Source organism: Nanorana parkeri, unplaced genomic scaffold (assembly GCF_000935625.1).
Source record: "Nanorana parkeri isolate BGI_ZX_2015 unplaced genomic scaffold, ASM93562v1 scaffold246, whole genome shotgun sequence".
In the NCBI taxonomy this organism is placed as follows: Eukaryota; Metazoa; Chordata; class Amphibia; order Anura; family Dicroglossidae; genus Nanorana; species Nanorana parkeri.
In genome coordinates this window covers 1603463-1620230 of record NW_017306514.1, presented here as the reverse complement: position 1 = coordinate 1620230, position 16768 = coordinate 1603463, and the positions used below count along the sequence as shown (strand labels likewise).

Sequence of the window (16768 nt, the reverse complement as noted above, 5' to 3'; positions counted from 1 at the left end):
ATTGTCCCACATCACAGTGTTTGGTCCTAGAAACTTACTTTTTAGGCACCAAGCACAGTGTTCATTTAGCCTTATACCGAGAAGCCCCAGGCTTTTCTTGGGGCTCCAGTAGCAGATTGGGGCATAGTAAGAACAGTCACCTTATGGTAGGTGCTGCACAGTGTACCTGTTATTTTGCCTAGTATGGGTAAGACTCATGTTGCCTTTAACGTCATTCAACAAACAGCAAAGCCTGTAAATATATGTATAAGCTTAATGTAGATTTGTATCTTGGAACTTAACTATAAAAATACAATTCTCAACAGCTTTCTTCCTCCAAATATGTTAATCATGGACCATTAATTATTATTTATTCCGATATTATTTCCTAAGGTCAACCAAAACAATACACTTAAAGGGGGCCTTATTTCCCCTGTAAAAATCTGCATGATGGTAGTTGAAAAATGTACCTGTAGGGAAAAACTTAGATGATATACTTATATATATATATATATTTACCTCAGTCTTCTGCATTGCAGGGTGTGATGTCATTATCCTTCCGGTGAGATTCCTGCAGAACAATGAATAGACTCCAATCTAGTGCAAGAGCATGTTCAGGATTTAGGATCCTCATCGTTCCCAGAATCTTGCCAGAAGGAGCGTGATGCCACCCTAGCCTAGACACCACAGGCAGAAGACGGGGTTAAGGTAAATTCAGTATATAATCTAACTATTTCCTTGCAGGTCATTTTTCAAATATTATAATTGCAGTGATTTTACAGAGGGAGGGGGGCCAGATCTAATGAGCAGGCCTTGCATTTTACTGCATAAAGTATCAAGATACTGTAAAAATGTCTGGCCTTACGGTAATGGCAGGTCTGAGATTTTAAGAGAATCAGTCGTGAAAATGTCTGCTCTTACAGCTGAAGACTAGACCGTTCTGACAGGAATAGCTTTGACACTTCCTAATGATGTCAGATCTTCTCCTTTTCTTCCTGTCTTATGTACATTCCTATTGGCAAATGAGGCAGCCCATCATACTGATAGGCCAACAGGAATGTGTGGGGTGGGCTAGGCAGCAAGCTCCAAAACTGCCTGGAAGTATCAGAGCTAGAGCTGCAGCTAACGATTATTTTCAAAATCGATTAGTTAGCCGATTATTAAGTTCGATTAATCGGATAAACAATAAAATTCTTTGCCTGTCAGAAGGACCAGGTATTCAGGGGGTTTTGGAGACTGCCTCATGTTTCTACATGCAGAAGTTTTTGTTGTTGCATTACATAGTTTCTGTAAGTTGCAAAAAATTTTATCAGTTTGTTTTTGTTTTTTTATTTTTGCCTTTTCTTGTAAGCCTTTATTGTTTGGCATTAAGGCCTTATTCAGTAAGTCAGACATCAAAGAGTGCTTACCGAAAAGCAATCATGTTTTATTATACCTGTGGGAACAAAATAGTGAGGTGGCACTGACATTATATTAGGTAAATACAGGAACCTGCATGTGTCTGTTCCCCAGAATATTCCAGAATCTTTAAGTGAAACTCTACTGTCTTGTGCCCTCAGGTTTGCATTAAAATACATTTGGCTGCTATTTGTAGTGGCACTTTGCATCATCTTTGCGCTTTGTATTGACTTACTATATAAGCTTGGTTGTACTTGTCTAAAGGCAGTTGGAAAAAACATGAAAAATGCTAAGAAAAGGTCGAAGTTATTGTATCACTACATTTTTGGATTATGAAGTCCTATGTGTTTAATGTAGTTTCTTTTCCCTAAAGTATCTGTGCTTACAGTTTGGTGACTACATGTCAGCAGATCAGTGATCTATGCAGAGAACATTTGTGCTCATTTTTATATCTGGCATGCTGAATAGAACTAAAAAGAGCTAGAAGAAGTTATATGAAAACGTTGTGTTCCCTGTAGAGACCTCTATAATGACATCTGTCCACCATGCTGCACTCTGACAAGAGAGGTACAGCATTCTAAACACCAGTGTGTACATAGCATTAAGAAGATGAATATACTGTTCTGGGGTAATACTCGGCAATAGAACTAGAATGCTGATGGCATTCTAATTATTACCATGCGCAGAAAACACTTCTTCAGGACTTGAAAACTATCAATGAGTGTATTTGAATGTACTGCTCTGTTGTGTAATAACATGGATATTTTAATGTTAAAGAAGTTTAATGTTCAACACAGAATCCTTACAAATAATCCTTACTTGGCCAGTGTTTTGTAACAATAAATGTTCTATTTGCTTTTGAACAGTTGCCTATATCTGTGCGTATTTATTTTTAACTTCTTTAAGGCTTTTTTTAAATTTACATGATCACCGTGTGATAAGATATGTGTATGTCATTTTCTGTAGTGTAAAACATCACGTTTACATCAGTAAACCGTTCTCTTTTTTTAAAGCTACCCTTTCAGAGGGTACAAATAAAACAAAACTGCAATACGCTGTGAAAAAAGCAGGGTTCTGCTGCTGAACCCTATGTTACTACGATGTCCTGCAGTGCTTAGGAGTTGGCAAGAAGAATCAAAGCAGCCAGCAGGTCACACTATTCTACACACTAGAGGTGTCAGATGGCATCAGCATACAGAGCTCTACAAGGAAACAAAGCTTACTTATCTGGTTGGGTAAGTTTACACCTGCCTCTTTCCTTGGATATTACACGGTAGATTTGTTAACCCTCTAACAGGGTTGCTTCAAGCACTATTTATAAGTGCAATAACTCATATCAACCAATCAGAGTCCATCTTGTACTTATCTGACTTCAGCAGAGTAAATTCTGATAGGTTGATATCAGTTCTGGCACTTAGGAATTTACACTTAAACTTAGCACTCTGAAGTGAATAGGACCAATTGTATGTATGCCTGTGTTTTTCTACTCACATTTCAGAATTGCTGCATTCATACCAACCACCCAGGTTTTATCTGACCAAGAAATACTCCCTCCTCTTCCCATACAAGTACCCTGGCAGCCATTTCTTGTGCCCTGGCAGCCGTTTTTTGTGCTGTACAGCAAGAAAAAAAATGGAAAATGATGATTCAATGGAGTAAGTATTGAAAAAGATGGAAAGCGCAAGTAGAAAATATTTTCCTAAACCCTGCGCTCACTTTACCCAGAATTCTCCACCAGAACCCACTTCCTATTTGTTGTCACAGTGCTACATTTACTTGATCACAGTGTCATAATCCTTTTCATTTGCAATAGTGCCCAACGTAAGTTAACCATATAATGTTTGTTAGTAAACGGTTACCGCTGTGGTAAAGTGAAGGAGCCATGGGGGCGTGGCCAGGATGTGAGGCTGAACGGACGTCCATTGCAGCAGCTCCGATCATCCGTCTAGCCATCCTGCTTCCCAGCTGACCCAATCGTGGTTTTACACTTACCTTCTCCTGGCGGGTGTTCCGGTGACGACTGGTGTTCCGTCCATGCGAACCCGATATATAAGCTGTAGAGACAGGAGCAGCAGCTGGATTCTGAGAGAAGTAGACATGAAGCGTGGATGGGGGAATCTCCCGCCGCAGCAATCGCATTCCCGCCGCAGCAACCTGTATGTCATGTGTTGAGCACTGCTGTGAAGTATAATAATCTTACATTGCAAAATGGCAGCTCTTACACATAACACCCCCTCGCTACTTGCCCATTCACATTTGTTTTTTCCCCCCCAAAAATACAAGGCATTCTGTGATTGGAGGAGGGGAGGAAGGGGCAGGGATGTGAATAGTGCACTTCAATGTTCGAGTCACATTCTGCAGTCCCAGCAGGGCCCAGTAGATGAGTGTTATGTATAGAAGCCAGCATGCTGCAAGGTAAGATTTTAATACTTTACAGCAGCCCTTCACACATAACATGCAGCTTATGTGTGGTGTGTAAATTATTTTATCCTGTTGTTTGGCTGTAAGGTCTTACCAAAGAGAATGGAAATGAAGAGGGCGCATAGGGTGAAACTACAGTCTGTAACCATGTGGAACAACACCTTCTGCACCCAAGTGTCTGAGATGCAAGCTGTCCAAGCCTCCACAAAGATTAAAACACATCCCAAAACTCTGGAAAGTGGAGCGCACCTTCATGCTGAGGAAGGCTTGCTTAAGGATTTGGCAGCCTTTGGGTTCCTGGCTTTGCACGTGGATTAGGAGCCAAGCATGGGGGGGGGGGTTCTCAACATGGAAGGCGAGGAATTAGAGAAACAAAAGGGACATTACTTAATAGATAAAGAGTTTGCAGTCCGTTGTTTAGGCTTCTTCCTCTGAGGAAGGTGGGTCCTCTTGCCAGCAGTAGCATTTTTGATAATGGTATTACAGCATAACAGTTGATCCAAAGAGACATTGAGGGAATTCATAAAAACTGGAGCAGACAGAATCTGGAGCAGTTGCACATGGCAACTAATCAACTTCCCCTCATTGTCCCTCGAAGGCCATGGGGATCAACGCTTCTTAGATGCAGGTTCTGCAGTCCAGCACTTGAACCAAATTACCCTATGCTTGTGTACAGACATGAGACCCATGTGAGAGATAAGCCAGGAAGCCTCCAGCAGATTGTCCCAACTGAAATTTAAAGCTACCGCCATTTGCTCCATGCATTCTATAATCCAGGGATCAACCGTAGCAGTTTTTGAGAAATCGTAAGGAATATTGATCCGTCAGCCATGATTTGGCAAAGTAAAGTCACAGCCAGGATGAGGTGAAGAGCAGGACACACCATCGAGTCCTAGAGAGGGCTTTCAACTGCTTATTTGTTGGGTCCTTAAAGACAGGTGCACCACTGGTATGGTAGTCACTTTGTTAAGGCAGGACTGCCAAATCCACAGTGGGAATAGATCTTTTAGACAGACTTTTGTACGAAAAAACTTCTCCAAGCAGGTAGACCGCTAATAAGCGTCTGGAGGTAACAAACAGTTTATTACGGTGTTTCCAACCTTCATAGAGTTGGAACAATGGGTTCAATGGAAATGTCTTCCCAGTCTTAGGAGCTTTAAAAGACCCAAGCATGGAAACAGCACTGATAAAAGCAACAGGCTGATTCTCTAGTTTCAATGTGTATGTATTGCATTGATAATACTATTCTGACTCTGATTGTTGTATTAGCGATTTATCCCTTACTGAGACCTCTATGCCTGGCCTGTATAAGCAGATATAATCACTGCGGACAGTCTTTATCAGATCGCTGAACTCACCAAATACCTTTTCATCCACTTCTTCATTGTGAAGCAGGTTACAGCAGACAATAGGATACATCAGATGAACGAATAGATGGTATTTAAAGGTCAAGGATTTTTTTTTTTTCAAAGCTAACATGTACATGTGGTCCTGTTATAAGCAGCCATGACACTCGACTAGTTCTTGAACAAGAAGGGGGAAATACATCATAGATGGGAGGGAGCACAGAAAAAATGACCACAAGATATCAGTATAATCAGCAATACTAACACCACAGATTATGGCTTAAGGAAAATTGCTATATAAATTCACATTTGCATGAACACCAACTATGACTATGAATTGTATGATATTTTACAACTGTGTAACAGCACAAATACCCTAAATGCGCTTTCCTAATTTGGCAGTAGTAACAGTGGACTGTGATTCCGCAGGGGCAAATTGCTTCAGTCAAAGACTGAAGCAATTCAGAATCATACAATCTCAGCAGCTAATAAGCTCATAAGCCACCAAGACCACACGTAAATAAGATGGAGAATCTGTGGGGGAAGGCATGGGAGAGTGCTTGTGGCCTCTGTGGTCAGAGTCAGCCAATAATTGGGTGATTTAGGCCATAAAGTCTTGCATGACTATAATAAAAAACTTCAGCCGAAAGGGACAAGAAAGTGGCCACACTCGACGGAGCTAAAGAGGACTCCAATGATGGAACAGATTCTAAAGGCCAACGTAATTCTGGGCTGCAGATGTCGGCGCCGTCAATAGAGTCAGAAATGTTGTGACTGCATGGTGGTAAGGCAACTTAAGGCTCAGAGTAAGAGGCAAGGCCTCAGGAACTCGCAAAACCCAGGCAGCTGGCCCTATACGAGGGTCCTACGTGGATCTTTGTATGCAGGGACAGCAGTGGAGAGATGCTTATTTGCAGGTGAATGGTGGGAACATGGAGGATGGAGCACACCACCCACTGGATGAAGTCAGTGCTCAGTCCCAAAGCGTTAACCCCTTCCGTGTGGAAACCAGCAGAAAACAGGGAATTTTAAAGGCGCCCGATGACCCATGTAACTGAGGTAGCTGCCGATGCACGGCCTGACTGGTGACTCGCAAAGTAAGTCTTCAGAGACAGGGCAAGCGTGAGGCAATGCCAGCAGGGTTTGGAAAGTGCCCTACGTGAAGACCAGTACCCGAAGGTCACTTCCAGGCTAACCCCCACAAAGTCCAGTGGTGAGTACTTTATAACACACACAGGGACAATGAGGAACAAAAGTAGGCACCCTCCGGAAGGAAGGACAGTGTCAGCACCAATTCAGAGATGATTTGAGGATCTACAGCTGAGTGATACACAAATAAGCTAAACTTTTTTAAATAGATAAGATACTCAAATGAATTTTTAAAAGGGGTGCACCAATACCGTTTTTTTGGTATCGAGTACCGATATTTTTTTCCCGGTACTCGCCGATTTGGAATACCGATACCGGAAGTACCATTAAGGAAGCTGGGCTGCGAGTCAAGGTGACAAGGAAGCATGAAGCTGGGCGGCGAGTCATTACACAGCGCCCGGCTTCCTGATTGGCCATGGAGCCAGCTTCCCAGCCACTTAGGATGCCAGGGGGCGAGTCATTACCTACCACTTGGCTTCCTGATTGGTGAGGAAGCCAGCTCCATGCTCCCTTGTGACGAGGGAGCATGGAGCCGGCTTCATGGCTTATCTGGAAGTTAGGCGGCAAATCATTACATGCCGGCCGGCTTCCTTAACCACCTCCCGTCTATGGCCCTTCCTGAACGGCCGGACGGAGTCTTCTAGGAGCGGGAGGGCGTCTTAAGACATCCTGCCCTTCCCCCTCACTTGTGCGCGGCACTCAGCATGCACATGAGTGTGGAAACTGTCAGCATGTAGGGCAGCCAGCGATGGCTGCCTATCCAGAGATCTGCTGTGCCCGGTGTGGCTGGGACCAGCATGGCGCCGCTCTCAATGGAGTTCAGTACACGATCTCCCTTTGATCTCTTGTTCTGTCTCTGAATGCAGGAAGGGATGTATATCACATCCCTTCCTGCATTCAGCGTCACTCTCCGGTACAGGACACTCTGATGAAGCAGGATCTCTGCTTCATCAGCTTCTCTGGGGGTCCCTAGTTGACATCAGGGGTCTTAGAGACTTCTGATGTCTCCATAAAGAGGACCTGTCATGTGAATTGGCTATCACATAGGGGATTTCTTAGTCCCAGAAGACGTGTATCCCAACCTCTGTTTTTAACCTTATTAAAGCTTAAAAAAATAGTCACAAATAAAAAAAAAAAAATGTAAACTAACACAATTTTTTTTAAAGTCCCCCGCCCCCCCACATACACACGCAAACATGCGTCGGGGGCGCCAACATGAGAAAACTCGGATTCCTCCTATTGTGCCGCAATATCGTCACAAATGTTGGAGTGAAAGTAATAATTTTAGGGCCATCAATTACTGATAACACTAAACTGATGAGCGGTAAAAGCTTTAAAAGTGTCGCCTATGGCCAATTTTGGGTGTGGCGGTTTTCTGCGGTTTCGCTGGGCGCACTAAATTTTAAGGCTTGACATGTTTGTTGTCTATTTACCCGATGTGTTGTAAACTAACACAATTTTTTTTAAAGTCCCCCGCCCCCCCACATACACACGTAAACATGTGTCGGTTGCGCCAACGTGCGAAAACGACGATTCCGCCTATTGGGCCACACATGTTACATATCGGCGCGAACGTCGGCATGAGAGCAATAATTTTAGAGGTTTAACACCCTGGTCTTCAAGTGGTTAATGGGACTTCCGGTATTGGTTATAGCCCTATCAGAGGTGCCTTGGCGCGCCTGTGCGGCTTTCACATTTTCTGCAGAAGACGTGTATCCCAACCTCTGTTTTTAACCTTAGTGGTGAGACAAGTTTTTTTTACATGCTAGCTTGTGAGTGTGCCAGGAAACCTTTTTACTGTTTTACTATTTACCGGATGTGACCCCGACTTTTTTTATTTTACCAAAAAATTGGGGTAATAATAAATGTTTCATAACATTTCATAGGGAAACAGGTATTTTTTTTTTCAAAATTTAGGGTACTTTTTTTGTTATATAGTAAAAAATAAAACCCCCCGTGGTGATTAAATACCACCAAAAGAAAGCTCTATCTGTCCCCACAAAATGGTAAAAAATAATTTCAGTACAGCGTTGCATGACGGAATAAACGTCAGTTGAAGTACCGCAGCGCTGAATACTGAAAAATGGCCTGGACAGGACGTGGGTGTAACACCTATTCTTCAAGTGGTTAAAGGGACTTCCGGTATTGGTAATAGCGACGAGTCATGTAATTATTCGCCACCCAGCTTCCTGATACTGGAAGTCCAGTATCGGTATAAGCATCGGGAGCATTTGGGCGAGTACGAGTATACCAAATACTCTGTATCGGTGCATCCCTAATTTTTAAGGTTTCACTTTAAACGCTCAACCTTTTTTTCAATATTGAATCCAGATAAAACAAATAGACAATGCCCAGGAAAGTGTTTATTTACATTTTTGGCCAAGCACTTAGTCACATTATGTTTCTAAACAGCTACAACTCTTTCAGCTTGGCTTCCCTGAACTTCCTGTCCACTATATGATCACAAGGGACAGCACAGTCTCCAGCAGCTGTCCATCTACTAACTTGGAGGAGGGAGGAATGTAGATCAGCAGAGTGGCTTGCTTTGCTGTGTCTGTGTGTTTGTGGAGACACACACAACTTACTATTACACACAAGGATTGCTCCATAGCATCCTGCAAGGGAAAGAAGTCGCCCTAAAACAGAATATAAGGGCCAGTGCTCAAGTGATCAAGTAATTCTGCTGAAAACGAAAACATTTAAACATCAAGAAGCAGCATCTATTGTATGTGGTTTAATGATCATTGAAAACACTTTTATAAACTAAGCAAAGATTATGCAAATGGACTAATTAGATTTCCAGATGCCTGCACTTATTTACAGATTGTTTCCAAAGCTCCCTTGGTGCCCCAAAAACGGTGGAGTTCTATCGTGACATAGTCTGGATGGTCATGGTGCTTCCCTGCCTTCTGCACCCTCTATACAGACTCTGGATGAGAGCTTATAAGGAAGCAGTGGATGTTGTCCTCTCTTTCCTGGCCATATCCATGGCAGCGCTGACCAATGGGTTTTAGCTCCAATTAGATGACAGGAGCCAAAAGGGTTAAACAAGGCATAACCCTCTCTATAAAAGCCCCTCCTCCTGCTGACTTCCCCAGTCTTTTTTGTTCCTGTCCCCCCTAGGACAGAGTTATTTTTCTAGTTGTCAAGTTTAAATGTAGGAAGTGAGTTCTGGATGGCCTCGGGGGAGTTCAGCCTCTCTCCCCTAGGAGGTTCCCAAGATTCGGCGCCGTGCAAGGGTGTCCCCTTGGGGAGTATTGATTTTCGGATGGGAGGTAAGACTGTGGAGATTATTCTTACCTGCTCTGTGTGTTCGAGTTCCGTCCGTCTCGGCGGCTCCCCCTATGTCTTCATCCTTCTCGGCTGGCGGCGATGTGGGGGCAGAACAGGATGGGCACTTGCGGCTTCAAAAAAGAGTGATCTATGTCATGGACTGTATGCACTGAAATAAAATATTTATATGTAAAACAAAATAAATACATAAAACAGATTAAAAGCTTAACATACAAAGTATTAGTTATGTCATTTTTTTATATTTAAATGCTGAATAAGTTTAGATAAATAGTTTAAAATAGATAGATGGAGTTTATGCATGCAATAAAAAAGACAAAGTGCAGGGGTCAAGAGTAAGTAAATCACATATTGCTATCCCTCCCTTCAGTTTATCATGAATGCAGCTGCTAGACTCATTCACCTAACCAACAGCTCAGTGTCTGCAACCTCCCTCTGCCAATCCCTGCACTGGCTTCCAATAGCCCAAAGGATAAAATTCAAAATATTAACAACCGCGTACAAAGCCATCCACAACTCTGCCCCGGGCTACATCTCAAACCTGGTCTCAGAGTATCACCCTAACCGTCCCCTCCGCTCTTCCAAAGACCTCCTGCTTTCCAGCTCCCTCCTCAACTCCTCCCATGCTCGCCTCCAGGACTTCTCTAGAGTCTCTCCCATCCTCTGGAACTCTCTACCCCAACCTGTCCATCTATCTCCCACTCTGACTGCCTTTAGGCGATCCCTAAAGACTCATCTCTTCAGGGAAGCCTATCCCACCTCAACCTAACCACTGAACTATCACTTTCTCAAACAATTCATCCCCTCACAGCTACCTCCTCATGTATCACTTGCCCCACCCTTTAGATTGTAAGCCCTCAGGGGCAGGGCCCTCCTTACTATCTTGTCTTAAATTGTATTGTGACTGTAATAAACACACAGTGTGCAGGAGTTAGTGGTACATAATGCACAGAGTGCAGGGTCCAGGAGTGCCTTACTCCTGACACTTGCACACGGTGCACTCTGCACTCCTGACCCTTGCCCCCACAGTGTGCAGCAGTCAAGGCCTGTAACGCACCCACCTAACCCAAGCCTTCCCCCAGTATAGTTACTTCCCCCACACAAATGGCTCCCTTGTATAGTTTACCCCCCCAAGTACTGCAGACAGTGCTAGTGCAGTGTCTGTGGACTGTCCTAGTATATTCCAGTCTCAGTATATGCAATCTCAGTGGACTGTCCCGGTATACAGTATCTCAGTCCCAGTAATTGCAGTCTCAGTGACCTATCCTATATTTTGTAGTCCCAGTATATACAGTCTCAGTGGACTGTCCTGGTATATCGCAGTTTCAGTATATACAGTCTCAGTGGACAGGCCCCTGGTATATCGCAGTGCCAGTACCTGTAGTTTTAGTGAATGGTCCCAGTGTATCTCAGTCCCAGTATATGTAGTCTCAGTAGACTATCCCAGTACATTGCAGTCTCAGTATATGCAGTCTTGGAGGACTGGCACGGTATATTGCAGCGTCAGTGGACTGTCCCAGTATATCTCAGTACAAGTATGTGCTGTGTCAGTGGACTGTCCCGGTACATCTCAGTACGAGTATATGCAGTGTCAATGGACTGTCCCGTTATATCTCAGTACGAGTATATGCAGTGTCAGCAGTAAACTGTCCCGGTATATCTCAGTACGAGTATATGCAGTGTCAATGGACTGTCCCAGGATATATGAGTGCGAGTATATGCAGTCTAAGTGGACTGTCCCGATATATCTCAGTACGAGTAAATGCAGTCTCAGAGGACTATCCCAGCATATTGCAGTCCCAGTATATACAGTCTCAGTGGACTGTCCCCCTGGTATATATCGCAGTGCCAGTACATGTAGTTTCAATGAACTGTATACAGTATTCTGGAACTGAGATATACTGGGACAGTCTCAATGGACTGTCCCAGTACATCTCAGTCCCAGTATATACAGTCTCAATGGACTGTCCCAGTACATCTCAGTCCCAGTATATACAGTCTCAATGGACTGTCCCAGTATATCTCAGTCCCAGGATATACAGTCTCAATGGACTGTCCCAGTATATCTCAGTCCCAGGATATACAGTCTCAATGGACTGTCCCAGTATATCTCAGTCCCAGTATATACAGTCTCAATGGACTGTCCCAGTATATCTCAGTCCCAGTATATACAGTCTCAATGGACTGTCCCAGTATATCTCAGTCCCAGTATATACAGTCTCAATGGACTGTCCCAGTATATCTCAGTCCCAGTATATACAGTCTCAATGGACTGTCCCAGTATATCTCAGTCCCAGTATATACAGTCTCAATGGACTGTCCCAGTATATCTCAGTCCCAGTATATACAGTCTCAGTGAACTATTCTAGTATATCTCAGTCCCAGTATATACAGTCTCAGTGGTCTATCCCAGTACATCTCAGTGCCAATATATACAGTCTCAGTGGACTATCCCAGTACATCTCAGTGCCAGTACATGTAGTTTCAGTGAATTGTCCCAGAATTGTCACATATCAGTACTATACAATCATACATGCACTGCACAGCATCACAAATCAAGAACTCTTCAGCCAAGAAAAAACAAAACCCTCAGAAGCAATAAGTCAAAGCACCCTGACTGGCTGCACGCGGGAATGGAGGGAACACTGACACTTAGTAACTGCTCTCCTATTGGCTGATAACAGGTACCCCTGCCAGCCGAGAATCCTCGGTACCCAGCAACACCTCCTGCAGATAACATAGAAATCATTCTGAAGGGGAGGGGTCAACCTGTCTGCAGTTGTGATTGGCTGAAAGTATGAGCGAGCTCTCTCTGGAGATGCTGCGAGTAATAAACTTTCCTCGCACAGAAGACGGGGATCGGATGACAGGGAGCTTCTGAGTGCTGCTGTGCCAGACACCCCACATACTCATTGTCACATGCAGGGTAGTACACACACATATACACACTCACCTTCCCATACAACACCATCCTGATCTAGGATTTCATGACATCTGATCATATTATAGATGAATATTTATTGAGTCTTTTTATCTTACTATTTATTGATTACGCACATTGCAGTTCTTATCACTGTGTATCAGTACAATACACTTTTACCACACACAGTTTACAACATAGAATTGCGGGGCCATGTTTTATTTCCCAAATGTGCTTCAGAGACACACCGGCTGCTTCTCCACAGTATGGTATGTAAATGTCACATCATAGGACTAGAGTATGTCTGATATCAGTCTGTGCTTCATATACATCAATGCGAATGTCTGACTAATGAATGCTATCCCAAACACTGTGTACACTAGAGTCACCATACATGTTACCATCTGACCGTACCATCAACTTTAGATCTACCAAGACTATGTAATATGAGCATCTACATGAACTATCCAATCAGGTGGGACCTTCTACTACATAGTTGATGGTAGATCCAAAGGAAATTGTACAATCAGATTGTCACATGTGGTGAGCATTAGCTTTAAAATGCTGCACAGATATCTGGATGTAACATATACTGGTCATACACTACACAATCTGATTGTGCAACCTCTGTCCAGTCCCCTTCAGATTCACAAATGTTGTGTTATATATTGAACAATTCTAAACAAGCCATTCAGTTAATATGAAAGGCAGGCCCTGGCGCTACAATGTTGGTGGTAGATCTAAAGGAAATCACACAATCCTATTGTATGGCGCAGAGGCGTCCCAAGGCTGGGTGACACCCGGAGCGGTAATCGAGTGTCACCGCGCCGAGACGTCACTGCGCATGCGCGTGACAACGTCATCGCACACGCGCGGCAGTATTCTGATACCTGCCGGCGGTCATCTTGGTGATGGACGCCGGCAGAGAGAAGAGGGGACAGTCACCCGGCGGGATAAGGTATGCCGCCGGGTCCCCTCCTCTCTCCAGATACTCTCCATGACCGAGCACCCGACTTTTCAGAGGGGGGTGACACCAAGATGACTGTGAGTCATTTTGGTGTCACCCCTTCAATGGTGTCACCCGGGTGCGGGCCGCACCCCCTGATACCACTGGGGGTGAGCAAGCTCAGGCTCTCCAGCTGTCGTGGAACTACAAATCTCACGAGGCATTGCAAGATTCTCACAACCACAGGCATGACTCCCAGAGACAGACGCATGATGGGATTTGAAGTTTCAGCACAGCGTGAGGGCTGGAGTTTGCTCAACCCTGGTATGGTGTATGGTCACTTACAGAACGTTTGTTCACTTTTCTGTTAATGGGAGCTAATCAATGTTCACTTTTGACTGCAGGACATTTGAAGAAGCAGGATTACAAAATGTTTCAAGTCCTGTCTGAACAAACAGAATTCTAACCATGAATGTGATTTTCATTCAGGAAAAATCAGACCTATTGTAGTGCCCATGTACATTCACATTGGTAGAACGTCTTGTATTCTGTAAAAACTAAACTAAAAAATCCAAGGTTGTGTGTGATTGGGTGAGTAGAGAGGAGGGGTTTCTCTGTCGCAGCCAGCGCTCTGTAGAGAATCTGACTTGTAGCAAGCTATGATTTCTCCACGAAGCAGCAGCCATCCGCACCTACTATTATTCTTCATCTATTAGATTATTATTAGGGTTACCGTACCTAACTTGTGCTGTTTCTAAAATAAAAATCTTCCCCACAGTTCAGTAATGGATAGATAAAAGAGTCCTCCGCACACCCTGCAGCAGTCCAAGCCAACAGATGATGCTTGCAGTGATAGTCACGGATGGCACCGTGCAGATACAATGTAGAAACAGAAATCACCAGCACTCTGAAAAATAATCCAGCATGTCCATTTATTGGACATAGACGTCACAAGAAACAAGAGCCAACGTTTCGAGACCACGCAGGGCCTCTTCCTCAGGGCAAAAAGACGTGAGCAGTTCAGCTTTAACTCTTTTGCTGCCACGGACATAAGTATACGTGTGAATCTGACACGTCATTCACTGAAGACCATTCTATAACTTACATCTGGGTTTCATGTGATTTTCTTACTACTCCACTCTTTTCAATCTCAGACCCATTCACACTGAGCGTTTTGAAGCGCGATTTCCGCTCATAAATTGCTTAAATATGAAGCTCAATGGAGCTCTTCCCAGGGGCGTCACGAGGCTGGGTGACACCCGGAGCGGAGACCGGGTGACACCCCGCTGTGATGTCATTGCGCATGACGGGTTCGGGATAGATGATTGTCCCTGCATGCATCCATCCTGCATCCAGGGGCAATCACCTAACCCAGGAGTAGGCAAACTCCGGCCCTCTAGCTGTTATGGAACTGCACATCCCATAAGGCATTGCAAGATTCTCACAGCCACAGACATGACTCTCAGAGACAGATGCATGACGGTATTTGTAGTTTCACCACAGCTGGGGGGGGGGCCTGAATTTGCCCACCTCTGATCTATTCTGAACTGTATGTAATAGTATCATGTACCCGCGCATCTGATCTGGGACACCTGGGATTCCCGCTGCAGGATGTGTAGGTTCTTACCGCATGAGCCCCAGAACACACCAAATGCCCCATGTGAATGTAGCCTAATGGCAGTCACACATAGAAGATTTCTGCACACCGGCATGTTTTCATAGCACAGGACAAGTATGTCAGTAAGGTATAAGCAGGAATACTGGAGGGGAGCTGTGGATGTAGTGCTGCTATTGAGGATACTGGAACCACTGCTGACGCCACACATGTCCAATGGACACCATTACTCACAATACACTTTGAGGAGCAGTGATGATCAATAAAATCCTCTGCACCTCAGTATCGTCAGGTCACACAGGTCAACCACACATGGACTTGTTCTTAAAAGCAATCATTCAAGCATGGCCTTATTGAGCATCCCAATGGGGCATTAAAGTGAACCTGTCACCTCACTGAAGTAAACCTCACACAATGATCTTGTACATCACCACAACCAATGTCAGAGAGTCCACAGGGTGCCACCTCAATTTAATGTGAATCTCCACTTTCCAGAGAGTTAAGCAGCAGCACACCAATACTGCACCTCATATGAGAATGCTGGGACTCTGTCATAGGATCACAGCATGTGGTGTTCTTATTGCCAAGGCCCCACTTCAGGATAGGGAGATTTTGGTGCTGATAGTGTTAACAGCCCACTCAATAAGGGTGGGCTTGTAGGGGCAATCTAATTATAGGGGTTAGATTAAGACTGGGTGGGGGTTTAAATTAAAGGAATTTATCAGGCACCCTGGTCTAAAATGTAAAAGATGTTATCGTATGGATTTTAATGTGGGGCCCCATGTAAAAACATAAAAAAGGGGTCCCCCTTTCACATCACCAGCTCCCCTTTACCATCAAAGTCCCCTTTATATCATGAGCCCCCTCCTTTCACATGAGAGCCCCCCCCCCTAACATCAGGTGTCCCATGAGAGACCCCTTTTTCTCATCAGAGCCCCCCCTTTCATATTAGAGTCCTCCCTTCACTTTAGAGTCCTCACATCAGAGTCCCTCCTTCACATCAGAGTCCTCAGTCCCCACTTCACATCAGAGTTCCCCCTTCACATCAGAAACCTCAGTCCCCTTATTCACATCAGAGTTCCCCCTTCACATCAGAGTCATCAGTCCCCACTAAACACCAGAGTCCTCAGTTCTCCCTTCACATCAGAGTCCCTCCTTCACATCAGAGACCTCAGTACCCCTCCTCACATCAGAGTTCCACCTTCACATCATAGTCCCCAGTCCCCACTACACATCAGAGACCCCACTTCACAACAGCGTTCTTCCTTCACATCAGAGTTCTCAGTCCCCACTTCACATCAGAGTCCCCACTTCACATCAGAGTCCCCCCTTCACATCAGGGTTCCTCCTTCACATCAGAGTCCTTTAGTCCCTATTTCACATCAGAGTTCCCCCTTCACATCAGAGTCCTCAGTCCCCCATCTTCACATCAGAGTTCCCCCTTCACATCAGAGTACTCAGTCCCCACTTCACATTAGATACCTCACTTCACAACAGAGTTCCTCCTTCACATCAGAGTCCCCACTTCCTCATTCCCCACTTCACATCAGAGTTCCTCCTTCACATCAGAGTCCCCACTTCCTCAGTCCCCACTTCATATCAGAGTTCCCCTTTCACATCATAGTCCTCAGTCCCCCATCTTCACATCAGAGTCCTCAGACCCCACTTCACATCAGAGTCCCACATCCGCATCACGTCGCGCA

General features: G+C 44.5%; 1 protein-coding gene across 1 annotated transcript in view; it reads left to right on the top strand.

Moving 5' to 3' along the window:
* The first annotated feature begins 12717 nt into the window (after positions 1-12717).
* The window catches only part of REC8 (REC8 meiotic recombination protein), a 40890-nt gene continuing 36839 nt past the window's right edge, over positions 12718-16768 (top strand). Inside the window, exon 1 of the mRNA XM_018556666.1 lies at positions 12718-12773. Within this exon, the coding sequence (XP_018412168.1) occupies positions 12718-12773 (56 nt within the window). The remainder of the gene's footprint in view (positions 12774-16768) is intronic.